General features: G+C 49.0%; 1 protein-coding gene and 1 non-coding gene across 2 annotated transcripts; one reads left to right on the plus strand and one right to left on the minus strand.

Annotated features, from left to right (window-relative positions):
• Positions 1 to 266: 266 nt before the first annotated feature.
• VIL1 (villin 1) lies at positions 267 to 27,515 on the minus strand. Its single transcript, XM_049768064.1, has 19 exons — positions 27,441 to 27,515; positions 26,594 to 26,668; positions 23,630 to 23,826; positions 22,023 to 22,131; positions 21,782 to 21,892; positions 20,819 to 21,021; positions 20,652 to 20,730; positions 20,397 to 20,495; positions 19,594 to 19,747; positions 18,059 to 18,159; positions 17,837 to 17,974; positions 16,722 to 16,880; positions 14,124 to 14,303; positions 13,608 to 13,753; positions 11,982 to 12,126; positions 10,874 to 11,062; positions 7,055 to 7,123; positions 4,987 to 5,127; positions 267 to 488 (listed from the first exon to the last, which is right to left on the minus strand). The coding sequence occupies exons 1-19, from the start codon at positions 27,513 to 27,515 to the stop codon at positions 375 to 377; spliced, it is 2,484 nt and encodes an 827-aa protein (XP_049624021.1). The 3' UTR covers positions 267 to 374.
• On the plus strand, positions 1,794 to 1,897 carry LOC126002230 (U6 spliceosomal RNA). Its single transcript, XR_007492992.1, has one exon. It is a non-coding gene; the product is annotated as a U6 spliceosomal RNA (small nuclear RNA).
• Positions 27,516 to 27,773: the final 258 nt, after the last annotated feature.

Below are 27,773 nucleotides of genomic sequence, written 5' to 3' on the forward strand. Positions count from 1 at the left end.
CCTAGACCCAGTGGGGACAAGTAAGTGTTGTGAAGCAAATAAAATAATTGTGAAACCTAATAGGGCTGTCTTAGACAAAAGCTCCCTGGAACTGGGGAAATCTCAAAGGGAAAAGGCTTTCTCACCCTCCGTGACTTAAAACAACTTGGAAGAAGAACTGAGAGACTCCTCGGTACTCAGGTACTCAGGCCCTGTGGAGGCTGGGTGTCTCTCCTGAGAGGGGAAAATTCTAGCAGAGGAGAAAGGGGGCCATACCCCCTTCCTGAGGGCACTGTGTCTGCACAGAATGGAAGGTCACAGAGCCATTGCACCCGGCCCAGCAGAACTCAAACTGCAGTTAGCCTCAGGATAGACTGAAGAACTGGAACTGTGTCTCAGAAGAGTCCTTTTGCTTTCTTGAGGTTTTGTTGCTTCCACCGTGGCAGGGCAGAAAACTCTTCTGGAGTCATCCCCAAAACCTTGATGAAATCTTCCACAGACAGGTGTCCCTAGAAAGTGGACAGGCCCAAGGGCAAAGGTCACAGGGTCTGCTAGCTTTGCCCAGTGACTCATGCAGGTGTGGCAAGAAAGCAAATGAGCAACCAGGCAGGCAGGGCAAGGAAAGAAAGAGGGAGCACTGCCTAGAAGATCCAGATAGTCCTGTGTCTAGGGTGCAGAGTACAGTAACATGAGAGGGGGTAACTTGTGACATGGGTCAAGTTCACAGTAGCCCTGAAATTAAAGCACTTGAGTAGCAGCTGCTTCTCTTCCCGGGACTTAGTTTTCTTCCCTCTAGATGAGGAAAATTTATGGGTTCATTTATTATTTGGGGGTGGAGATACACATCCATTGGTGCTTCAGGCTTACTTTTGGGTCTGTGCTCAGAACTCACTCCTGGCAGGGACCATGTAAAGTGTCAGGTATCAAACAAGGTTGGCCACATTGCAAAGCAAGCATCTAAACCTTCGTACTATCCAGCTCCAGGAGTTGTTCTTGGTTTTTTGTTTTGGATGGTCATATCTAGTAGTCCTCAGGGCTAATATCTGTCTCTGTACTCAGGTATTACTCCTGAAGGAATCAGACCATAATGGGTCCTGGGGATTAAGACAGCCATATGCAAGGCAAGTTTTCTACCCACTGTACTTTAGTTTTGGCCCAATCTCAATATTAAAAAATTATTTTTTCTGCTTTGGCTACACCTGGTGGTGCTCAGGGGTTCTTCCTGACTCTGGCTTTGCTCTCAGAAATTACTCCTAGCAGGTGCAGTAAACAGTATGGGATGCTGGAGATCTAACCCAGGTCAGTCACATGCAAAGTATCATATCATTGTATCCACTGTGCTGTTGCTCTGGCCCAGGATGAAAAATTTTTTTTTTTTTTAGTTTTTGGGCCACACCCGGCAGTGCTCAGGGGTTACTCTTGCAGGCACGGGGACCATATGGTATGCTGGGATTCGAACCAACCACCTTAGGTCCTGGGTCGTTGTGCTATCTCTTTGGCCCCCACGATGAAATTCTTAAAGGTCAGTTTTAGTTTGTTTGTAAAGCTTTTATATAGTGGTGGCAAGATTAAATATGAAAGGGCACTGAGGTCCAAAAGACAGTATAAAGAAGGGTTAAGAATACACATTTGGGGCTGGAGAGATAGCATGGAGGTAAGGTGTTTGCTTTGCATGCAGAAGGACAGCAGTTCGAATCCCGGCATCCCATATGGTCCCCCGAGCCGGCCAGGAGCGATTTCTGAGCATAGAATCAGGAGTAACCCCTGAGCGCTGCTGGGTGTGACCCAAAAAACAAAAAAAGAATACACATCTGGTGCTCGCTTCAGCAGCACATATACCAAAATTGGAACAATACAGAGATTAGTATGGCCCCTGCACAAGGATGACATGCAAATTCATGAAGCGTTCCATGTTTAAAACAAAAAAATCACATCTGGGTGCTGGACCAATAGCACAGTGGTAGAGCAATTTGCCTTGCAAGTGATACCTGAGACAGAGCTGGGTTCAAGCCTCAGAATCCCATATGGTCCCCCGAGCCTGCCAGGAGAGATTTCTGAGCATAGAGCCAGGAGTAACCCCTGAGTGCAGCCGGGTGTGACCCAAAAAAAACCAAAAAAGTCCTCCTGCCCCTCCTGATCCCCTTTCTCCTCTGCCTCCTCCTGCCCTTCCTGTTCCCCTTCCTCCTCCTTTTATTCCTCCTTATACCTCTCATGCTTTTCTTCCTCTCCCTCTTCCTCCCTCTCTTCTCTCTCCAAAAAAGAGGAGAAAATTTTTTTAAAAAATGAGGTACCATCTCACACCAAAGACTGGTACACATCACAAAGAACAAGAACAATCAATGCTGTCAGGGATATGGGGAGTTAGGAACTCTCATTCACTGCTGGTGAGAATGTTGACTGGTCCAGCATTTTTGGAAAACAATATGCATATTCCTCAAAAAGCTCGAAATTGAGTTTTTATATGACAGCAATTCCACTCCTGGGAATAGCCCAAAATACAGTGTAGAAAAGCCCTCTGTCCCTCTGTTCATTCACAATAGCCAGAATCTGGAAACCACCTAAGTGTCTGAGAACAGAAGTAGACAAACAAACTGGTATATCTACACAATGGAATACTACAGCTATTAGGAAAAATTAAATCATGAGATTTGCTTATACGTGGATGTATATTTTGAGCAAAATAAGTCAGGGAGAGGGATAAACAATGATTCCACACATCTGTGGATATAAGAAAAAAAGTATGTTAATATCAAAGAATAGAGATAAGGGCCAAGAAGACCAGTCCATGGCTCAAAGCATTCCACAAATAGTAGGAGTGCAGTTAAGGCAGAGAAGAGATCACTAAGACTATAGTTGGAAATGGACAAGAATTCAGTAATAATGCAAACCATAATGTTTAAAAGGAGTTGGGGAGAAAGAAAAGAAGAATGAGAGAAGAAAACCGCCCCATAGGCTGGGGGGAGGGCAGGAGGGAAACTCGGGACTTTGGTAATGGGAAATGTGCACTGGTGAAAGTGTTGTACATTGCATGACTGAAACTCAATCATGAACAACTTTGTATCTGAAAAAATAAAGCCCAACTATATCATGAACAATCTTGTATCCACAGTGTTTCAATAAAGTAATTTGAAGAAAAAGGGCTCTTGGGGCTGGAGAGATAGCATGGAGGTAAAGCGCATGCCTTGCATGCAGAAGGTGGTTCGAATCCCGGCATCCCAGAGGTCCCTTGAGCCTGCCAGGAGCAGTGCTGCCGGGTGTGACCCAAAAACCAAAAAAAAAAGAAAAAAGAAAAAGGGCTCTTGCTTTGCATATAGCTTGTTCCCAGGTCTCTAGTCCTTGCATTGCCTGTCCCTTAAGTACCACTTGGGATCAACCTTTAAGCATTCGAGTCCATAAGCCATGGTCCCCACCTGGGTCCTGGTTTGCTTCAGACCCATCTGGAATTTGGCTGTAAGGGTTGTGTAGCCTAAGTGGTAAAAGCAGGCAGCAAGCTTGCATGAGGCCAACCTGGGTTTGATCTGCATCCTACATGATCCCCTGAGCCTGACAGGAGTGATTTCTGACCACATAGCCAGGAATAAAGCTTGAGAGCCACCAGATGTAGCTCGAAAAATCAAAAATAAAACAGAAGCTATGAAGCAGTCTCTCCAGTCTTCTCTCTGTTCCTCACATATACCCAGAGGGATGGGTGGACACAAAAGCCTAGGATTTCTGGGGTTAGAGCAATAGCACAATGGATAGGGCATTTGCCTTGCACACAGTTGAAACTAGGATCATCCCAGACATCCCGTATTATCCCATGAGCCTGCCAGGAGCAATTTCTGAGCACACAGCCAGAAAGAACTCCTGAACACTGCCTGGTGTGGTACCAAAAAAAAAAAAAAAAAAAAAAAAGCCTAGGAATTTCTCTTATGCTCCTTGAACTTCTCTGAGGATATGCTGCTGACCCTCACCCCACCGCACCCCCAGAGCCCTGAGCTATACTGGGCAGATGCCCTGGACTGGTTTCAGGCAGGTGTAACCAGGGGTCACCTGGCATTGGCCCTGAACCGAGATCCGGGAGTGATCAGGCCTCAGCAGGCTATAGGTCCTGGACTTTGACCCCGGAGCCCTCAGACTGCCCATCCCAGCAGACTCTGATCTTCCACCACTCCTGTTTCCCAAGGCTGCAGACCTGCCCATGCCCACACCCACGCCCACATCTGCCTCACTGTGGTTTGCTCACTGGGACGCCAACACTGTTCAACTTCAATCCTGCCTACTATTAGGTTACCACCTCTTACTCCATCTCTGCTTCCCCCCAGAAACCCATAGCTACCAGGAGGACTTAAGGTTTGGCCTAGAATCCTCAGCTCCCCCATGAGCATGCACAGAACTCCCATAATTATTTTGGTTGGGGGGGGGGGTCATACCCAGGGGTGCCCAGTGTTTTTTCCTGGCTCTGCACTCAGGAATTGCTTCTGGCAAGGCTTAGGTGTGATGAGGATCAATTCTAAGTCTAATATAGCTCCGGCCCTCCGAGGTTGTCCGAATGAAAAGCAAACCTACCCACTGTCGTATTGCCCCATCCCATCCCATAAATAAATAATAAGTTAAAGAACAGCAGAAAACTTTTAGAAAATAATCCAAGGTCCCTTTCACTGCTTCTGCCATGTGGGAGTGGGACGCTGGGGGATTGTCTTGACTGTTTTGCTCTGTTCAAAATTAGCAACACCGGAGCCGGGAACGTGGCCACCCAGGCCTGCTTCTAGCTCTGGCTTTGCTACTAACTCATCTTACCCCCATGAAAGCAAGTCGCTTGCCTGGCTGAGCTTCCATTGTCCTGGGTGTGAAAAGGCAATGATAATAGTGTGTGGCAGAGAACTTCCCGGGTTCTAGCACTGAGCCATGATCAGGCTCACCAGGAGTTGTCCCAACAAAACACACAAGGATGGCACCTCTACCGTAGGGTGACTCTGGGCTCTGGGTCATTCCTGTCCCTGTGCCCTGCTCCGGAGTCTGACCCACCTCCTTCCTGCTGGGATCCACACCGTCAGGGAGCTCCTCCGCAGGTACATTCACCAACTGCTCCAGAGGGAAAATGGGCAGAGGCCCGGAATTGAGGCTACTATTAGCATTGAACACATCTGGCTTAGGGTTTGTGATCTCCTAGGGAAGAAAAGCAAGTCATAGATTACTTCAGCTGGCCCAGGGCCAAGGCTCAAGCAAACTTATTTTCTGAACTCAAATGGATCCAGGACATCTTCAAGAAACCTTCCCTGAATTCCTGAATTCCACCTAACACATATACAACTCATAGACACATACAAGGATGCAGATGCTCCTCAAAAGAACCTAACACTCTGGATTGCACACAGGAGCTAAAGTTTTGAGGTCAATAGCCAAGCCAGGATGGCTGTTTTATTCTGCAATTCAGGAACTTCATGACTTTCATGACTTTTGTTTAGAATTTTCTTTGGTTGGGGGAGAGTGGGTGCCCATTCCCGAAATGATTGGGGGGTTACTCCTGGCTCTGCACTTAGGAATCCCTCCTGGCAGGCTGTGGGTCCGTATGGATTGCTATCCTCTATATACTATCCTATACTATCTATACTATACTATTACTATTACTATACTATAGTATACCATTACTATTACTATAGTATACTATACTATACTACCCTCTATACTATCCTCTGTAGTATCCCTCCAGCCCTGTTTAGACTTTTGTCGTCATCTTTGTCATCTCTGGCTTTGACTTCTCTATGTTTATCCACCTGCCCACTTACCAATCAAGTAGGATCTATGGGGTCAGTGATCAGTTTCCATGCCTGGCATGCACCCAACCCTGCTTTGATTCCCAGCACCCCTCAGCAACCCCAGCAGTCTCAGGTGAAGCCTTAGAGACCCCCAGGACTATCCAGGTGACCTGGATACTCCCAGCTCTCCAAGGCCCACAAGCATCACATCCTTTTTTTTTTTCTTTTGGTTTTGTTTTTGGGTCACACTCTGCCTCTGCACTTAGAAATCACTCCTGGCAGGCTGGGGAAAACTAAATGGGATGCCGGGAATTCAACCAGTGACCATCCTGTGTTGGCCTTGTGCAAGGCAAATGCTCTGCCGCTGTGCTATTGCTCCAGCCACGAAGAATCACATCCTTGGGCCCAGACATAGACCCTCCAGCCCAGTTGGTGAAGAATAGCTGGTGGGGGGCAGGATCGGAACAATAGCACAGTGGGTAGGGTGTTTGCCTTGCAGGCGATCCACACAGGTTCAATCCCCAGCATCCCACAAGATCCCCTGTGATTTCTGAGCATAGAGCCAGATGTGCCCACGGGTGTGGCCCAAAAACAAAACAAAACAAAAAAAAATAGCTAGAGAGGTTACCAGTCCTCCTGAGCACCACTTGGGAACCCTCCTCCAAAAAATGCTTTATGAAACATGGGACCCAGGGCAGCTGCACCTGACACAGGGGTGAGAAGTCTGGTGCTTTCAGTGCTTGTGGAAGTGCTCTAGTGTTCTTCTGAGTCCTTTTTACATTGAAAGCCTATGGCTTCTCTGAAAGTTTTTGATCTCATAGGTGATCTGATAGGAGCACAAGCTAAATATGTCTCTGTAGGGGGGCCGGAGACATAGTACAGCGGTCTGGCCACTTGTCTCACATACCAGCTAACCCTGGGTTTAACTTCTGGCACTACTATAGTGCCTTGCTCCCCTCCAGGAGCACAGAGCCAGTAGTAAGCCCTGAGCACTGCCAAGTGGAACTTTTTTTTTTTTTATTTTGGTTTTTGGGTCACACCAAGCAGCGCTCAGGGGTTATTCCTGGCTCTATGCTCAGAAATCGCTCCTGGCAGGCTCAGGGGACCATATGGGATGCAGGGATTCGAACCACCGACCTTCTACATGAAAGGCAGACGCCTTACCTTCATGCTATCTCTCTAGCCCCTGCCAAGTGTAACTTAAAAACAAAACATAACACATAGCCAGGAGTAACCCCTGAACATCACCGGGTATGGCCCAAAAACCAAAAACAAAAACCCACAGAATCTCCCAGGAACTTTCTGTCCCATTTCAACTGGTCTCCCCAGGTACTCACAGCAGTGATTTGGCCCCAGTTTGCCGAGTTTCCAAGTTCTGCCCTCTGCTCCTCATAGGACTTGGTGTTCTGGAGGCAAAGGCAGAGATGGATTAGACCAGGGTCTCCACAAAGGGGACCAAAAACTGTTCTCCTTCAGGAGCTGACAGAGGCTGACCTGGACTCTGGGGGCTGAAAGGGGCTCAGGCAGAAGTCAGAAGGGCCCCTGAAAAGTGCTGATGATGACATTGAACAATGAGTGACTGACGAGGCAGGAGGGGGAGTCGCATTCCACCCCACCCTAGTCCCGGGGGGGGGGGGGGGGGGAGGAGAAGAGTTTGTGTTCTCCCAATCTTCGCAACACACAGCCTGCCTATAGTGGGTAGGTGCTGGGGTCCTGAAGAACTGGGGGATCCTCTCAGAGACTGAAGAAGTGGAGCCAGCTGAAGAAACATCCATGGTCCTTGAGGACTCCCGTCTTCCCATCTTTCCATTCTCCCATCTCAACACCTGGCTTCCCACCCAGCCCACTCTAGACCACTTGAGTTGGGGGCGGGGAATGGCTCAGATGGTAAAGCAAGTGGAGAGGGGAGCGATCGCCCAACAGGTAGGGAATTTGCCTTGCACGCTGCTGACCTGGGTTCAATCTCCAGCAACCTATGTGGTCATCCAAGCCCACCATTGATTGCTGATAGCAGAGCCAAGAGTAACCCCTGAGCACTGCTGGGTGTGACCCCAAAACAACAACAACAACAACAACAAAAGTATAGCATATGCAATGCCCTGTGTTCAAAGAATCCCCCACACTCTGTGAACTCCAAGTACCAAAGGGTAGAGTTTTTGTAGCCCCAAGTGGGAGTGTGACCCCTAAAACAATGATGAGAATAACAAAGAGCTTCAGTTGAATGATGGATAGATCTATGGACAGACAAACAAATGGATGATAGATATGTGGATGGATAAATGTATGGGTAGGTAGGTGGGTAGATAAATGGGTGAATGGTTGGATAGATGGGGGAAAAGATAAATGGGTAGGTGGGTGGAAGGATAACAGATGGATGAGTAAATTAAAAAAATAGATGGATGGATAGATATATAAGACCCATGTTGCTTAGAATTTAGTGACAGGAAGACAATTCCTCATAACTGCTTCACTGTAAGGTGAGACTGTCTATAATCCTAAGCAAAGGTATTCCCCCAATTTCCTCTTCCCAGTAACCTCTTCCTTTGATATGGAAAAGTCCACCAGAGAGTACTTTAGTTACTCTCAAGCTTCCCCCTCCTGGTACGGGGAATTGGTTTGAAGAAAGAAAGCAGTTCTGGCTTTTGGCTGGGACAGAGGGAGTGGATGGTGGAGAGAGGCCATGAAGTGAAAAGCAGACTGACTCCTGTCTGCTTTTTTATAACTGTTTGGTATATTATTTCTCTGTCACTACCGTGCTTCAGCAGATCCATCTGCCTAAGGGGGTAGAAATACAGTGCCTGGGGCAGTTTCACCACTCATGGATTTTAATTTTACAACCGGCACTCGTATTTTTATTTTACACTTACCAACATGATCCTCCAAAGTTTTTGTAATGATGAAAATGTTCCTTTCTCTGCTCTCTGATATGGCAGCCATTACCCAAATGATAAATGCTTACATGTTTTGCATATGGAAGCTAGGGTGAGATCCCTCATACCACAAGGTTCACTGATATGCTAGAGTAACCCCTGGGAACAGAGTGTAAGAACCAAGATCCACCCCCCATGTCCATGATAAGGAACTCTAGACTAAGACAAGCCCAAATTCTAGTAAAGTGTATTTTGCACTCCTAGCTGAAGGCAGAGAGCTAACTCAGAAATAAAATTAAAGTTGGTGCCCTCCAGGAATAATGAAATAGGGGTTGAGTGAGCTAGGCATGTTCTATCTGAAAAAGCTCCCTTAACAACCAAAGTTTGAATCAGAATAAGCTTTGACAGCCAGAGTTCGAACCAGAATATCCAAAGGTCCAAATCAGAATATCCCAGGCCCGGAGAGATAGCACAGCAGTGTTTGCCTTGCAAGCAGCCGATCCAGAACCTAAGGTGGTTGGTTCGAATCCCGATGTCTCATATGGTCCCCCGTGCCTGCCAGGAGCTATTTCTGAGCTCAGGAGTAACCCCCGAGCACCGCCGGGTATGACCCAAAAAAAAAAAAAAATCAGAATATCCCTAACCAATCAAGGATTGAATCAAGAGTATCCCTAGACAACCAAAGTTGATCCAGAAAAAAATCAGTGATTAAGACATCTATACAATGAAATGATTATACTATTACTGCTTGTGATTTCTATCTAAACTGCTTAAAGATTTGACTCAGGGTCCTTGCCAAGACTTCCTATTTGGATAAGGCTCAGATCTCGGTGGACCGATTAAACTCCCTTTTTTTTTTTTTTTGGGCCACACCCTGTGACGCTCAGGGGTTACTCCTGGCTGTGCACTCAGAAGTTACTCCTGGCTTCTTGGGGGACCATATGGGGCGCCGGGGGATCGAACCGCAGTCCGTCCTAGGCTAGCGCAGGCAAGGCAGGCACCTTACCTCCAGCGCCACCGCCCGGCCCGATTAAACTCCCTTTTGCATCTTGCATTATCAGAAGTGGTCTCTGACTCTCAGCGCCAAGTATCAACTCAAACCCTAACAAGAATAACTCCAAACACTGCCCAACCCTCATTCTGATTAAAATGATAGTATCCAGTGTTTTGGGCTCTGTCCAGAGTCTAAACAGGAATCAGTTGGGGTTTGATAAGTTCTGCCCCTCCCTTCATCAGGGGCTAATAATCTTAACTATACCTGGTACTGCTAAGGGCTTACTCCTGGCTCTGTGCTCAGGAAGCACTCCTGGCAGAGCTTAGGGGACCCTATTCTGTGCCAGGGATCAAACTGGGGTCGCTCATATGCAAGGCAAGTGCCTTAACCTCTGCACTGTTTCTCTAGGCCCCAGACTCACTTTTTTTTTTTTTTTTTTTTTTGGTTTTTGGGTCACACCCGGCAGCACTCGGTTATTCCTGGCTTTACGCTCAGAAATCGCTCCTGGCAGGCTCAGGGGACCATATGGGATACCGGAATTCAAACCTCCATCCTTCTGCATGCAAGGCAAACGCCTTACCTCCATGCTATCTCTCCGGGCCCTCACTTTTTTCTTTAAGAAATTCATCTCTGGGCCTGGAGAGATAGCACAGTGGCGTTTGCCTTGCAAGCAGCCGATCCAGGACCAAAGGTGGTTGGTTCGAATCCCAGTGTCCCATATGGTCCCCCATACCTGCCAGGAGCTATTTCTGAGCAGACAGCCAGGAGTCACCCCTGAGCACCGCTGGGTGTGGCCCAAAAACAAAAAACAAAACAAAACAAAAATCAAATTCATCTCTAAGAGTGGGGAGGAGGGATATTTGGGACATTGGTGATGGGAATGTTGCACTGGTGAAGGGGGGTGTTCTTTACATGACTGAAACCCAACCACAATCATGTTTGTAATCAAGGTGTTTAAGTAAAGATGTTTAAAAAAAAAAAAAGAAATTCATCTCTAGAGGCCAGAGGGATTGCGCCTTGCACGGGGCTGACCCAGGATGGACCTGGGTTCAATCCCCAGTGTCCCATATGGTCCCCTGAGCCAGGAGCAATTTCTGAGCTCATAGCCAGAAGTAACCCCTGAGCATCACTGGATGTGGCCCAAAAACAAACAAACAAACAAAAATAAAGAAAGTAATCTCTGGATCCTTTACAAATGTTTTGTGGGACACAGAGCCCCATAAACAGGAAAAGCAGAAGCCAAGAAGAACCACCCCTCCCACACTCCAGAAGGCCAATCTGTGACCACTCACGTTCCACTTGAAGGGATCCCAGGCCAGGAACCAGCCGGTGAAGGTTGGGGGCTCATGGCCCTGTTTTACCACAACGATGGGAGTCTGGGGATCACGGCCACTGGGGTGGGTCTTGAGGTACTCCTGCACCGTCACAGCCGCAGCACGTTTCTCTTCCTCATTGGCATGCTTCCCAATCCAGAAGAAGACCTGGGGGGCCAGAGTGTGCTCAGTGCTCCCCAGCCCTATGGACCCAAGGTTCATCCAGATTCAGTGGGAAGTGCAGGGACCACACACACAGCCCAGCCTCTTACCTCAGCTCTGCATATGCGAAAGGTGTCCTTGGTCATTTTGAAAGTGTATAACTCCCATCCTCTTTTTGGTTTGTTTGGTTTTGAATTTTGGGCTACACAAATTGTACTCAGGGCTTACTCCTGGCTCTACACTCAGGAGTTACTCCTGGCAGTGCTCATGGGACCACATTGAGTGCTGAGGGTTAACTCTGGGGCAGCTGCATGCTCTACTCAATTTTCTGTCTCTCCAAACCACAGATTCCCAACCTCTTTGATGTCCCTAACCTTCTGAGGCCGGGGCTGGCCCAATGGGTTGAGTGAATTTTTCCCATGTTAGAATCTTCAGGTTTTGTTGGGGCTTCTTTTTATTTTTTCGTTTTGTTTGGGGGCCACACCTGGCAGTACTCTGGGGTTATTCCAGGCTCTGTTCACAGGAATTACTCCTAGTGGTGCTGAGGGGACCATCTGGGATGCCAGAGATCAAATCTACAGGTCAGCCACATGCAAAGCAAGAGCCCTACCCATTGTTCTATCAGTCCCACTCCCTTAGTCCCAAATTTTATCCCCATCACCGCCATGATATCCAGAGGGATGCTGGGAACAACACTAGAGCACAGAGCCTGGAGTAGCCCCCAAGCACCACAAGGTGTTTCAAACACAGAAAGGTGGTCCTGGACCCTCAACAAGAGACCCACTACTGTGGTCAGGGCACAGGCACTTGGCTACCCCTCCATGCTCTCCTCCCTCCCTTCCTTCCCAAGGCTCCTAGTGAGTTCACAGAAGCCTCAGCCAGCCCCAGAGTCCCACATGACCCCCATTGGAGCCCCTGGTTCTACCTGGTCCCACACATCCAGCAGGAACACGTCATCCTCTTCCAGGTCGTCCTGGTTGAAGTCAGGGATCTCTGTGGCCAGGAAGCGGCCTGTCTGGTTGGAGCATTCGAAGAGCCGGGGAGCGATGGACAGGTTCTCCTCCTGCAGTCTGCAGAGAGGACACAAGATTAGGGGGAGCAGGCATTGGAGCAAGGGGTTTAAAATTGAAGGCATGTCACTCCCTTATGACCTCAGGCAGATGGCCCTACTTGGTAAAGGCTTTCTTTGTATTGCTCAGGAGCTCCCACTCTTTTCAGGAGTCTTGGGGACCTAAGGAAAATCTCCAATTTTCCTGGATCCTACTAGCCAGGACTTCATCCCTCTCTGCCTCCCACTGCTTCTACAATCCATGCGGGTTGCTCTCAGCTGGGAAAATGGATCGAAAAGCTTTTGAAAACCATTTAAAAGGGAGGGGGGGTGATGCAGGGGTGCTCAGTAGCTGGTACTTTTGTGGGGGAGCACACCCAATGGTACTCAGGGCTTACTCCTGGCTCTGAGAGTTCAGGAATTCCTCATGATAAAGTTGGAAGACCATACATTTGGGCCGAGTCAACTGCCGGCAAGGCAAGTGCACTACTATCTCTCCAGCCCGCATTTGGGTCTTTTTATTATTTGAACCACCTCTAGTGATGCTTTGGGGCTCATTGTTGGCATGTTTCAAGGACTATGTGGTGCCATGACTATAAACCAGGGGCAAAATCTACAGCCCTTTCAGGCTAATCCTTGGTTCTGCAACTGGTTTGGGGTGTGTGTGTGTGTGTGTGTGTGTTTTCATTTTATTTTATTTTATTTATTTATTTATTTTGGTTTTTGGGCCACACCCGGTAATGCTCAGGGGTTACTCCTGGCTATGTGCTCAGAAGTTGCTCCTGGCTTGGGGGACCATATGGGACGCCGGGGGATCGAACCGCGGTCTGTCCAAGGCTAGCGCAGGCAAGGGCTTACCTTGCCTTTAGCGCCACCGCCAGGCCCCTTGTGTGTGTTTTTAATTGCTTTTTGTTTTGCTTTGTTTTATTTTTTCCTAGGAGTACTCATGGATTACTCCTGGCTCTAAACTCAGGAATCTTTTCTGGCAGGGTGCAGGGAACCATATGGAATGCTGAGGATTGAATAAGGGTTGGCTGTGTGTAAGGCAAGTGCTCTACCCGCTGCACTATCACTCCAGTCCCTGATCACACATGGGTCTTGTGTCTCCAATGAAGAGGTCATGGGTGAACCCTAGCCTCTACCCAAAGGACAATCCTATAGCTGTATTCTTGGAGAGCCATACCCAGAAGTGCTCAGAGCTTACTCCTAACCATCCTCAGAGGACCATATATGATACTGGGGATTCAACCTAGGTGAACCCCATACAAGGCAAGCATTTCACCTAGGCTCCCTTTCACTTTAGGCTCCTTCCTATGCCCATGAACCCACAGGGCCCCCCTCAGGGCCTGAGACACCAAGATGATTTTACAGACAGGCTATATATATGTCCCTTACTCTGCACCTAGCCTAGTGGACTTGTCCACATTTGCTTTGGGCCCAGGCCAGTGGCTCTGGCTCACTCTAGGTATTCAGGAGAAGAGGCAGCAGCAGCCAGGGACTCACCTCTTGCTGTTGGCATATGGGGCCTTCCCACCAAGGGCCATCCAGAAGTTGGAAGGTTCCTGCCCTTCTGCCACCACTTGCTTCTCCATCCGGGAGATGGTGTCAGCCACCATCTTGGCCATCTCTCTCTCGTCCCCACTACAGCCCTGAGAAGAGGACAAAGTGGGTACTGAAAGGAGATGCCTCTAGTACTTGCCCCCCACCTTCCAGCCCTATGATGGCCCAGAGCACCCAGATCCAAGAAGGACACCATATAGGTCACTTAGCTTAGGGGCATGTCCACCCTTTCCTCTGTCCTCCACCCTCAGTAAAGACCACAGAGTCTAGAAGCCCCTTCCAAGGAGAGAAGAAATCCGCCCACTCAGAGATCATGGAAGTCAGCCAATGGGTGCTCAGGAGAGACAAATGGACCAATCCCAGATTAGACAGGTGTTTATAAAGGGGATGAACTCAGCAAATAGAGTCTCAGCAAAACCAATGTAGAAATAAGGCTTCTTCCTGGGTCCAGACACACACCTTCCCGCACCACAGGTAGCAGCAGGCTTGGGTCTTAAGGACAAAGACGTCGTTGGAGTTGAGGGACGTGGCCTGTGCCGGCACTTCGATGGCTTTGGTGTTGTTGGTGCTGGACCCCCGGATTTGGAACAGCCTGGTGGCGGGTTCAGGCTCCGTGTTGCCCGACCGGGACGTGCCTCCCTGCAGAGTGCGGTGACAAGCAGGGAGAGAGAGGTGGAAATTGTGAGTGAAGGTGATGAGGGGGATCCGAGTGAGGGAGAGAGGTTGGGGCAGGTTCAGCCTATCCCTCCTGGTCCTATGTCAAACCCGGCTTCAGCTCTGCCAGCCTCAGCTCACAGCCTTCCCTGGCTCCCTGGGCCTCTAGACCAGTTGGCATCAGCTCACCAGTGGGACTTTTGTTGGGTGAAGACACACAGACCTTCTTGACACTCTCATGCCAAACTATCCAGCAGAAAGCCAGAGAACTGATTCATCGGTCCAGAGCTCATGCTTTACATGAAAGAGGTCTGGGTATGAGCCCTTACCCTGCAGGGTTATCTGAGCACTGAGTCAGGACTAGCCTCTGAGAAATACCAGGCTTCCCTCAAATTTAATAATATCTCCAATCTGGCACCTCTGTTTCAAGTCCTTCCTCTAAACTTGTCCTGACTGACTCTTACCTGTACACCTTCATCTCTTACCTTTGCTCAATAATTCAGCTCAGACATGTCTGTGTGTGTATATATATGTATGTATATGTGTGTGTGAGCAGTATTGGCTGGAAGGGAGTGGGTTTTGGGTAGTGCCAGAGATCGAGCCCAGGGCTTTTTACATGCGAGGCATATGTTTCATCACCTGAGTCATATTGATTTGATTTTTGTTTTAGGGCCACAGTTGGTGATACTCAGGGCTTACTGCAGGCTCTGTCCTCAAGGACACTCCTGGTGGATCTCTGAGAACCATATGGGGTCCCAGAGACAGAATTCAGGCTGGCATGTGCAAGGCAAATGGCTACCACCTGTACTATCTCTCCAGCCCTGAGCTCTTCAGCTTTAATCCAATGTTCGGATTCCTCTGACTGCCTTTCTCCCCACAACCCCCATGAAATTTATGCCAATGGCCAAATGACCATATCCCTTCACTTAAACCCAACTGTGACTGTGAACTCTGCTGACTATTTAACTGCATGTCATTTCCCTACTCCTTATGCTCTGCAGAGGCTGTACTCAAGGCTGCTCAGTAAATAGATGAGTACTGAGAATAAGATGTCTGTGACACTATCCTGGAAGGTGACACAGGTCTGTCCTTTAGGCAGATTTAATCCCAAATTTAATCCCAAGAACTTCATTTTCCACACAGAGCATCTATATCTTTTGAGCACTGAGCTACATCCCTGATTTCTGTTAGTTCATTTATTGATTTTTTTTATTTGATTTGGGGTAACATGCACAGGGCTTACTCCTGACTCTGCATGTGAGAAATTACTCCTGGAGAAGCTCAGGGACCATATGGGATGCCAGAGATTGAACCTGGCTCAGACAACGCAAGGCAAGTGTCTTACCCACTGTACTATCTTTCCAGCTCCATTAATTTATTAATGATTTGGTTTGGGGTGACATACTTGGTGATACTCAAGGCTTACCCTTGACACCACACTCAGGAATCACTCTTGGCAGGGCAAAGGGTACTATATGGAAAACCAGGGATAATACTGGGCTGGCCACATATAAAGCAAGCAATTTACCTATTGCACTATGCTTTTGGCTCCTGTTTTGGTTTTTTTTTTTGTTTTTTTTTTTTTGAAGGGGTTACTCCTAACATTGTTCAAGTCCCAGAGACTAAACTTGGAGCTCCCACATGCAAAGCATGCACCCAGTTCTTGGAGCCACCTCCCCTGTATTTTTTGGAGGTATTCTCAAGAGTTCTTGTAGGAAATTGCAGGCAAAAAGCAGGCAATTGCCATGGGGAGGCCTGGAAATGTTTAGCCAACTGGGAGCAGCAGTTTTGTACAAGAACCTGCTTAAAATTCCTGCAGTAGCAGGAATACTGCAGGCTATGCTGGTTTCTAGGGCCTACAGAGTCATTTCAGGTGCTTGAAGGACCCTGTGATGCCAGATATTGAACCAGGATTGGTGATGTGCAAGGCATGTACATAACCCCTCTATTATCTCTCTAACCCACTTATATTATATGGACAGTCAGAGAGATACTAAAGTAGGTAAGCCCTGTATGTGGTTGATTCAGGCTCAGCATCTTTGCATTCCATATGGTCCCCACACCTTGCCAGCAGTGATTCCTGAGCACAGAGCCTGAGTAATGCTGGGTAAAGCACCCTAACAAAATAAAACTTAGTGATATGTGCACTTTTTTTTTTTATTTGGAGCACCTCAATTGACAATGCTCAGAAGCCATGCCTGAAGGTGTTCAGAGATCATAAGAAGTGACAAGGTATGAACAAGGCCCACAGTCCATGCAGGCAAATGCCTTCCTCTTCATATAATCTCTCCTACCCAGATTTTTAAAGCACTGAATGGCTATTTCTAGGCTCATTTGTGATGGAGCTACAGAGACGTCCCCTGGGCCCCTTCCCACACTGTCCTGTGGGTATCCCTGTCGCACCTGATAGATGATCATGTTTCCTTTGAAGATGGACATGAGGTGGGGCGGCTCCTTGCCCATGGGGACGCGGATCTGGACTGGCTCATCGTTGTACTGCTGGTCCAGGTTGACGGCCTGATAGGCCGAGGCTGCAATTTCATCCTGACTGGCCTGGCTGCCCTGGGGATGAACAGGAAGAAAGGGGGACATGGGGACCTCAAGCCAGCCTGCAAAAGTCTGACAACAATTCAATCCCAATTCTGACCAGGAGACAAACGCATTTTTCTTCTCCACCCAACCTCACCCTGGGCCCTGCCAAAAGTCCACCTGCCCCCCCCACTTTGTTTTTTTGGGGGGTGTTGCAACACACCCAGTGATGCTCAGGGGTTACTCCTGGCAGTGTTCAGGATATGCCAGGGATTGAACCAAGGGCAACTGCATGCAAGACAAGGGCCTTATTTCTGTACTATTGCTCTGGACCCTCAATGGAGTTTTCTAGTTTTTTCTTTCTTTTTCTTTTATGTTTTTTGTTAATCTTTTTTTAAATCTTTTTTGCTTAATCTATTTTGCTTTGTTTTGTTTTGTTTTTGAGTCACACCTGGCAATGCTCAGTGGTTACTTCTGGCTCTGCACTCAGGAATCACTCATAGCAGTGCTTGGGGACTTATGGAATGTTGAGGATTGGCCATGTGCAAGGCAAGCACCCTACCCACAATACTATAAATCTGGCCCCATGTTTTGGGGCCACACCCAGTGGATGTCAGGGCTTCTTTCTGGCTCTGCACTCAGGTATCACCCCTGGTTTGTAGCCCTGGTAGGTACAAACTCCCCACTGTACTATCTATCATTCTGGCCCCCAAACCTCACTTATGATCCTTATCCCACCCCACTCCTTGCCCAGCCATAGCCAGACCCATACCCGAGCCCTTTCTCAGGTGCATGCCAAGGGCCCCATGCCTTTTTCACACCCCAGCACCTCCCAACTTTCTCCCATCTGCACACAGGAACCGTCACAGCAGGAAATGGGTAAGGGGACTCAGAGAACCCCAGATGGTGAATGGGGGTACTCAGTATGTTGGCAACCCCAGCGGAGTATAGCTCCCAGGATGGTCACTGTGAGGACTTGGGGTCCTGACCTGCCAGATGTAGAGCAGATAGTGCTTCTTCTCCCCAACAAGGTAGGTGTACAGCAGCAGGTAGCAGTCACCCCCGTAGAAGTGACCCCTCCACTTGGTGTCCACAGGCACCAACTCAAGGTTCTCAATGCGCCAGATCTGTGGCAGGGAGAGTAGGCAGGAGTGAGGTTCAGTGGGATACATGGACCTTCCTCACATAGCCCAGGGCCTCACCCCACCTACCTGCAGGTCTCCACTGCCATCGTCCACCATCTTCTGCTGTGCGGCTACCTGGGGCTGCATGTGCATGGATGCTGCATCAAATTTCACCTGCTCCACCTTAGCTGCGGGGACAGAGATTTTATTAACTGCCACTGCTCAGAGCAGCCCCAAGTGGGGTCAGAGTTCAGGGACACATTGGCCATGCTTAGGAGTTTCTCCTGGTTTGGCTCTGGGGGCTTGCTCTGAGGGGACTATGGGTGCTGGGTTAGAACTCAGGGCTCCCTCACATAAAGCAGCACATTTGTTCCCTGGGACCTGCTCCCCCACTTAGCTGTCATTCTTGGACTTTTTGTTTGTTTGTTTGTTTGTTTTGGGGCCACACCCTGTGATGCCCAGGGGTTACTCCTGGCTCCAGGCTCAGAAATTGCTCCTGGCAGGCATGGGGGACCTTCTGCATGAAAGGCAAACGCCTTATCTCCATGCTATCTCTCCGCCCAGCTGTCATTCTTGGACTTTTGTTTGTTTGTTTGTTTTTGGGCCACACCCTGTGATGCCCAGGAGTTACTCCTGGCTATGTGCTCAGAAATTGCTTCTAGCTTGAGGGACCATATAGGACACCGAGGGATCAACCCACAGTCCATCTTAGGTTAGTGCGTACAAGGCAGACGCCCTACCGCTTGTGCCACGCTCCGGCTTCTTTTCTTTTTCTTTTCATTCTTGGACTATTTTATGGAGGACATTGTTAAGACCAAATGGCCCAGGCTACCCTGCCAGAATGGCTGATTCTCGCTGACTCCTTGTCTCTGCCTGCAGGCCTGAACTGAACCAGGACCCCCCCAGTAAAGAACCAATGGGCCCTGATCTTTAGAACTGGCCTCATGAATAGGCTCAGCTGGGAGCCTTGTACTGAGGAGAGCTGTTCCCTAACTTTTGATGCTCCCCAGCCTCAACATACATAGGAGCACTTAGGCACACACAGATAGGCACACACATGCATACAGGCAGAATACAGGCAGTCATGCATGACATGCACACATACCAAGCAGACATGCACATATACAGGTATACAGACACCATACACACACACACACACACACACACAGGACATGCTCATACTTACAGATGGCCATAGATGACCATCTGTGACACACATCTAGAGGATGCAAACAGACACACACAAGCAGACACACAGATGGACACACACAAGTAAACATGCACATTCAAGGGGACATGCATATACATACAGGCATGAGTATGTGTGCATGTATACTCACATACATAAACACATGTGTACACATAAACCATACAGATATGCATTCACACAGGTGTACATTCATTCATTCAACAGGCATGCATTGTTGACAAGCACACACATACACTCACGCACACTCTGCCCAGCACTAAGCTCATTCGCAAACAAGATATGAAAACAGTTGGTCCTCAGGGAACTTGGTGCCCTCTGCTCCCTTGGCTCCCTTTGGGGTTGCTCTGCCACATCCTACCCAGAGCCAGGGCACAGGCACCATGTTAAGCACTAAGCAGCACTGGGTACTCACCCACGGAGCCCACAGTGTGGGTACTGCCCAGGCCTGAAGTTCGGTTGGGTACCGTCCACTTCTGGAATAGTTGCTGAAATATGGCGGACTCGGCGCCATCATTCTGCACCTCCACCTGGGTGCTGGGGGGGTACTGCTTCGCCTTGATGAAGTGCTGAAAGGGGGGGGGGCACACCGGCACTGAGCCCCACCTGAGCACCCTCCCCCAGCCCCGAAGAAGCCATTTTCACCCAGGCTGTAAACCTGTAAACTGCCCACTGAAAACCACCATCTGAACCCAAATTTGAATCTAAAAGAACATCATCGGACCAAAGCTGACCCCAACCCTGCTCCAGGCCAACTCCAAGGTCAAATTTGACTCCACCTCAGTCTAACCTTAACCTCCAACCTTCATCTCCAACTTGAAACTCAAGCCTTCTTATCCAACACTGACCCTAAGTCAGCCAAGGTTCATGATTCTAGCCCCAGCAATGACCCCAAACTCTGACTTGGCCTTCACAGCCCCAAAGGCCCTCTGGGGGTAACATTTGTCTCCTGGTCTTGCTATCTCTCTTGAACCAAGTTTTGAGGCAGAAGGTTGGAGTCCACAAAAGGAGGAGGCCCCCTGGGTAGCTGGTAATTGACTCCCTGCTGGTCAAAGAACCCCAGAGGGCTATGGAACTGAGGGCTCAGCCCACTGACCCTCACAAACACAGCTAATTGAGTGGGGCCAATTATGCCACCTCACACCCTTCTCCCATCCCTCCTCTCCCCTGCCCTGTGCCCAGCCCCGGGTCTCGCCCCTTTTTGCCAGCCCGGCCCACCAGAGCCTGGCTCATGGCCTCCTTCCTCTCCTGGCTGTTGGCTTTCTTCCCCCTCCACACGAAGATCTTCAGGCCTCCTTGGTCCAGGATATAACAGTCCTAGGGGCAGAGAGAAAGTCCCGGCTGAGGATGAAAGGGCTATAACCGGCCAGGTTCCCCTTCTTGCCCACACTTGCTTGCCTGCCCATGGCCTCCCACCTAGCTCTTGCCCTTTGAGACAGAGCCAGGCCCTGAGGGGGCCCCCCAAAACCCCACCTCGTGCTTAAGCAGGTCTTGTGTGAGGGGCCTTGTGGCAACTTCTCGGACCACCAGCTTTCCCTCGGAGTCAGACACACTGCCAAAGAGATGAAATGGATAAAGGGGGTCCTGAGCCCATGACCCTCCCCTTATCTTACCCCCGCAACCCATCACCCCTCACTCACTGGTACAGCTTGAGGCTGGCTTTGACTGCGGGCTCCACCACTGTGTCGGGGATGGCTGACTTCAGCTCCCGCCGGGGACCCAGCACGTAGAGCATTACCTCCATCAGCTGAGGCGAGGCCTTCTCGTTCTCACCCTCCACCACGCCCACGTACGAGCGCCCGCCTCGCTCCTGGTCCCGGATCTCCTTGGCCAGCGTCATCCCCTGCAGAAGGCCACGACACCCACAGAGGTGTGGGCAGAGCTCCAAAACCCCACATGCCATGCCAGGAGGGCCCAATATCCTCCCCCCAAAAATTCTAAGAGTGAGACTCCTGCTCTGCTCCACCCTCCTTGACTTGTAAAGTTTGCAAAGTAAAGGCAGACTCTCTGCCAGCTTTGGGGGTGTGGGGGCAGCTGGGTTTCTGGTTTGGTCCAAATAGGGAAGGCAGTACTTCACAGTAAAGCACTGGGAACCAGAGCGAGCCCCAACGTTCCGGGTTCTTGGGGTTTTCCCCATTCACGCATACAGGCAGGCTACATACAGATACATGTACACAGCTCCACCAGTGTTGCACATGTGTACACACACAAACAGCAGAATACCAGGTCCTCACACCCCAGAGACACACACAAGGCAAATATTTTATATACATGGGGCCAGAGAGATATTACAGTGAATAAAACATGCTGACCTGAGTTCGAAAAGAAAAATGAAGGAAGAAAGAAAGAAAGAAAGAAAGAAAGAAAGAAAGAAAGAAAGAAAGAAAGAAAGAAAGAAAGAAAGAAAGAAAGAAAGAAAGAAAGAAAGAAAGAAAGAAAGAAAGAAAGAAAGAAAGAAAGAAAGAAAGGAAGAAAGGAAGAAAGGAAGAAAGAAAGAAAGAAAGAAGAAAGAAAAAGAAGAGAGAGGAGCAGAGGTCTATGCAGTTTTATTGGAGGAAGTAGGTAGGGTGCTTGGGACTTGAGGAGAGCTGGGAGCCACTCACCCGCAGTCTTTCCATCCGGTTGCTCTCAGGCCCGTTCCACTGGATGATCAGCTTGCCCAGGTCCAGGAGAAACACATCCCCGCGGTTGAAGCTCTTCCAGGACATCTCCACCTGTAGAGAGCCCCATGGAAGGCGCACCCTGTGCTCAGAACCATCCAGCATCCAGATCTCTACCCCACCCCCTCTTTGGCCTCTGCACTGTGTCCAGGCCACGTCCCAGGCTGCATTGGTCCTTGCCCACCTCTCCAGCCACCACGTTCCTCTTGCCCTTGACGTGCAACAGCCGCTGGATATTGTAGGAGTTGGTCTCCACATGCTTCATGCCAGAAGCCACACCTCCTTTCCGGATCCTGGGAAGAAAACAGAGCTGACCCCATGGGGCACTGAGGCATGGGCAAGCCCCTGGCTCCCCTGATCCCATCTGAGGGCTAAGACAGCTGGATGCTGCCTGCAGGGCTCATTCCCAAACTGGTATATGCAAGATCCCTCTTGCAACAAGCACCTCCTCAAAGTTTGCACAAGCTTTAGTCCCTGCCTTGAAGAGAGGTGTGCAGAGATGGGTGAGCTGTGTCCCCTCCCAAACTCATATGTGAGGGAGATGGAGAGTCGAAACAGCAGGTAGGGACTCAACCAACCTGGGTTTAATCTCCAGCATCCCCGTAGGATCCCCTGAGCACTACTAGTAATGACCTCTGAGCACACATCAGGAGTATGCCGTGGGCACAGCTCAACCCTTCCTCCCCAAATAAATTCATATGTGAAAGTCCCAACTCTCAAAGTCAAGGTGTCTGGAGATGAGGTATTTGAGAAGTAACCATCATGGGGGAGCGACCTTTATGAGGAGATTATACCCCAATAAAATAGCTGCCAGAGGCCAGAAGGAGAATACAGCAGGAAAGGTACTTACTTGCCTTGTATGTAGCCACCCAGGTTAAGTCCCCAGAACCCTATGTGGTCCCTGACTCCTGCCAGAAGTGATTCCTGAGTGCAGAGCCAGGAGTAACCCATGAGCACTGCCAAGTGAGGTCCCCAAATAAAACAAAAAAATTGCTGCCAGGAGTCAGGATGGAATTCAATGGTAGTGCGATTACATACTCTACATATATGAAGCACTGGGGAGGATCCCTGATGCCCAAAGTAATTAAATTATAAAACAGGCCCCCAGAGCTTAAGAAATAGTTCGGCAAGCTGCAACACGTGCTTTGCATGGAGGAGGCCAGTACTGGGTCTCTGAAGCACTGTCAGGCTTGACCCTTGAGCACCGAATCCCCCCTGAGTAGCCCCTGAACACATCTAGCTTTGGTTCAGGGCTGACTCCTGGCTCTGCACTCAGGGATTACTCTTGGAGGAACCTATTAACTATCAGGAAAGGAACCCAGGTCAGCACGCAAGGCAAGCACCCTATCAATCAGATATACTATCTCCCCAACCCTAAGCTCTTCTTTTTTCCCACACCCAGCAGCAATTAGGAGTTACTCCTGGCTCTATGCTCAGAAATCACTCCTGGCAGGTTTAGTGGATCTTCTGGGATTCCGGGGATCAAAGCTGGATCAGCCATGTACAAGGCAAGTTTTCTACCCACTGTGCTATCATTCTGGCCCTAGCTCTGACCACTTAGGGACATTCAGGCAGCAAGGGTCATATTCATGGTACTGAGAGTGACAGGATTTCAGAATGAGCTCTGGGCAACTATTCATAAGAGTAGCAATAGACACAGGAAGTTCATTGTGAGTCCCCTTATGCTGTCCTCCACAGCCTCAGACCCCCTCTCCCTGCCCACCTCTGACCTTCACACTGCATTGCCCCTCCCTAAGCCGCTCCCAGTCCCAGCCCCGCACCCTTCCTTACACCAAGCCCTGCTTAAAGTAGCCACGGAAAGTCTCGCTTTCGTTGCCCTGGACCTCGCGGTGCTGCACAGCTCGGCCCTTCAGGAAATCGTCCATCTGTGTGGTGTAGATTGCGGCGGCCCCTTGCTCGTCTTGGGATGAGGCCTGGCCAATCCAGAAGTGGATGTCATAGGACAGGGTGCTGCCCGTCTTGTGGATCTGAGGAGAAGACATGGCCAGGGGCACTGAACCTGGAGCAGCCCCAGACATCTGAGACTCAGGCAAAGGGCTGTGCTCACTGTTCGTCTCAGAGAAGCACTGGAGCACTGATCTCAGCAGATGAATAAGCCATCAGAGGTCTGGAGTGACTGGCAGTCAGTCCCTCATAAATTGTATGCAAAGGGTCATAGAAATTCTATTCAGAATATGGGATGCGGCTTCCACTGATGAGCAGCAGTCAGAGTTTTATATATATATAAACACACACATATATATACACATATGTGTGTGTGTGTGTGTGTGTGTGTGTGTGTGTGTGTGTGTGTTTTGTGTTTTGTTTTTCGGTTCACATCTGGCAATGGTCAGGGATTACTTCTAGCTCTGCACTCAGGAATCACTCCTGGTAGGCTTGAGGGATCAGATAGAATTCCAGGAATTGAACCTGGGTTGGCAAATGCCCTACGAGCTGTACTATCTCTCCAGCCCCATATGTATATTTTTGTATGTGTGTGGTGCTGAGAGGGCTTTATACATGTGAATTAAGTACTTTACTGCTGAGTCACATATTTAGCTTCTGAATTTTGTTGTTTTTGTGGGTTTGGGGATGCTTTGGGGTCATACCCGGTAGTGCTCATGGACCATTCCTGGTAGGGCTCTGAGAACATTATGTGGTGCCAGAGATTAAATCCAGGTCAGTCACATGCAAGGCAAGGGTCTTGCCTACTATACTATCTCTATGGCCCTGAAATTTTTATTTTTAAATTAATGTATCTGGGCCCGGAGAGATAGCACAGTGGCGTTTGCCTTGCAAGCAGCCAATCCAGGACCAAAGGTGGTTGGTTCGAATCCCGGTGTCCCATATAGTCCCCCGTGCCTGCCAAGAGCTATTTCTGAGCAGACAGCCAGGAGTAACCCCTGAGCATCGCCGGGTGTGGCCCAAAAACCAAAACTTAATTAATTAATTAATTAATGCATTAAAATTTTTTTTGTTTTTTTGGGCCACACCCGTTTGATGCTCAGGGGTTATTTCTGCTAAGCGCTCAGAAATTGCCTCAGGCTTGGGGGGGACCATATGGAACGCCAGGGGCTGGAACCACCAATCCTTCCTTGGCTAGCGCTTGCAAGGCAGACACCTTACCTCTAGCGCCACCTCGCCGGCCCCTGTATCTAAAAAATTATAATTAGAGAGAACAGTGGTGGTGATCAGGATCTATTCCTTGCTCTGCACTCAGAAATTATCCATAGTGGTGTCAAGAATCCATTCTTGGTACCAGGGATCAAATTGGCATCAGTCTCATGCAAGACCTTGGTCCTTATACTGTCTCTCTAGTTCTCAGTTAAGCATGTATTCCAGCCTCTAGTTCTCTCTCTCTCTCTGAACTCATTTTATGTCTTTTCTTATTTGTTTATTTGTTTGTTTTTATTTTTGTTTTGGACTAAATATAGCAGTGCTCAGGACTTACTTCTGGCTCTCTACACCTAGGGACCACTCCTGGCGAGGCTTAGGTTCAAATCCAAGTCAATCATGTGCAAGGCAGGTCTCTTACACACACACTCGCTATCTCTTTAGTCCCTGTCTATTTCCATTTTATTTGTCTATTTTTGTTTGTTTAAGGAATACACCTGGCAACACTCAAAGGTTACTCCTGACTCTGCACTCAGGGATAACTCCTAGCTATGTGATTCTATATGAGATGCTAGGGATGAAACCTGGGTCAGCCATATGCAAGGCAAATTTCCTATGCACTGTACTATAGCTCTAGCCCTCCCTTTTTTTTTTTTTTTTTTTTTTTTTTTTTGGTTTTTTGGGTCACACCCGGCGGTGCTCAGGGGTTACTCCTGGCTGTCTGCTCAGAAATAGCTCCTGGCAGGCATGGGGGACCATATGGGACACCGGGATTCGAACCAACCACCTTTGGTCCTGGATCGGCTGCTTGCAAGGCAAACGCCGCTGTGCTATCTCTCGGGCCCTTTTTTTTTTTTTTTTTTTGGTTTTTGGGCCACACCCGGTGACGCTCAGGGGTTACTCCTGGCTATGCGCTCAGAAGTCGCTCCTGGCTTGGGGGACCATATGGGACGCCGGGGGATCGAACCGCGGTCCGTCTCCTAGGCTAGCGCAGGTAAGGCAGGCACCTTACCTCCAGCGCCACCGCCCGGCCCCCTCGGGCCCTTTTTTTTACATTTTAAAGGAGAGAGTCCTAAAGAGGCACAGGGGAGGGCACTGTCTCATGTGTGTGAGGTCCAGGGTTCAAACTCAAGCCCCGTGTTTTATTTATTTTTCATTTTTTGGGCTGCTGGCAGTGCTCAGGACTTCTGACTCTGTGCTCAGGAATTACTCCTGGTGGGATTGAGGTTGTCATACAGGATGACAGGGATCAAACCCTGGTCAGCCTTGTACTTGACAAGCACCTTAACCAATGTATTATCATTCCAGTGCCTCACTTTTTTTTTTTAATGACATTTAAAGAGACTGAATCAAGGAAAAGTCCAGGTGGTATCAGGATGCAAACGTGAATATGGGTTTCCAAAACATGGACTGGTGACAGGATATCATCTCACAGATTTAGAGGCTCTTAGGGACCAGAAATCGGTAGCAGGAATCTTGTCAGGGGGCTTATCTCCCTACACCTCTGACCTCAAAAAGCTCCTGCCAGGTAGTGTGCCCCTGTAAGTCACCCCTAAGGTAAAGGTTGGCCTCTCCCCACTCGTCCCTTAGCCTCCAGTCCCCCCCCCCCTTAATGGAGCCCTCTCCACAATCCCCACTCACAGCCAGGACAATGTAGCAGTCCCCATCAAAGAAGCTGCCGAAGGTGCTAGAAGGCACTGGAACCATCTGCATGGCCTGTGGAGAGAAGTGGGTCAGGGACCACCAGCCCACCAGCCTGCAGAGTTGCCCCCTCAGGACAGGAAGAAAACAGGAAATGGGGAGGGCATCCTGAGATATAGCAACTTCCATACATTTTCTTTTACTGAAATGTTTTTCAATTATTCCATTAGCCATTTGGTTACAACAAGCAATATAAAAGGGATTGTTTTGAGCCTGCCAAGAGGACAGATTTAGGAGTGGGTGGGTAACGATGCCAATGGTGGAGGGAAGGTTAAACTAGTGCTGGGATTGGCTTTGGAACACTGAATGCCAGAATCAACTGTATTATGAACACCTTTGTAAACCACACTGTTTAAATAAAGTGATAATAATAAAAAATAAAGAGACTGAAGCAATGGCGCAGCAGTAGGGCATTTGCCTTGCACGCGGCTGACCCAGGATGGACAGCGGTTGGATCCCCAGCATCCCATTTGGTCCCCCACGCCAGGACCAATTTCTGAGTGCATAGCCAGGAGTAACCCTGAGTATTACCGGGTATGGCCCAAAATAAAAATAAATAAATAAATAAAAAGAAGAAAATAAAGGGAAAGAAAAGGAGAGAACAGAAAAGTAAGAAAAGTAAAACAAAAAAAAAAGTAAAGAAAAGGGGAGGAGCATGAGAAAGAAGAGGATGGGGAGGGAGGACAGACAGATAGTCTTGGACAGAGACAGAAGGCAGGACAGCAGAGCCATGAGTATCTCCCTCCCTTCGTCCATGTCTGGGCTGCCCCTTCCCCTTCAGCCTCACCTCGATCCTCCATATCTGCAGCCCAGGGCTGGTGATGTTGAGGGAACCTTTCACCTGGGAGCTCAGCTTGGTCATGATGATGGACCTAGGGAAGAAACAGTATGTGGGTGCCCTGGGTCTCCAGGGCTGCTCCCCAACTCAGCGCGAGATATGCTCAGACCTAGAGCAGGACTAGGGTTTGCACCACACCTTTGCACCACACCTTCCCAGTCAGTTCTGATCTCCATGTCCCTCTCAAGTGCCTAAGCTGGCTTCTTTGTACCTTTTTTTTTTGGGGGGGGGGTCACACACAGCAGTGCTCAGGGGTTCCTCCTGACTCTACTCTCAGAAATT

Source organism: Suncus etruscus, chromosome 2 (genome assembly GCF_024139225.1).
Source record: "Suncus etruscus isolate mSunEtr1 chromosome 2, mSunEtr1.pri.cur, whole genome shotgun sequence".
Classification (NCBI taxonomy): Eukaryota; Metazoa; Chordata; class Mammalia; order Eulipotyphla; family Soricidae; genus Suncus; species Suncus etruscus.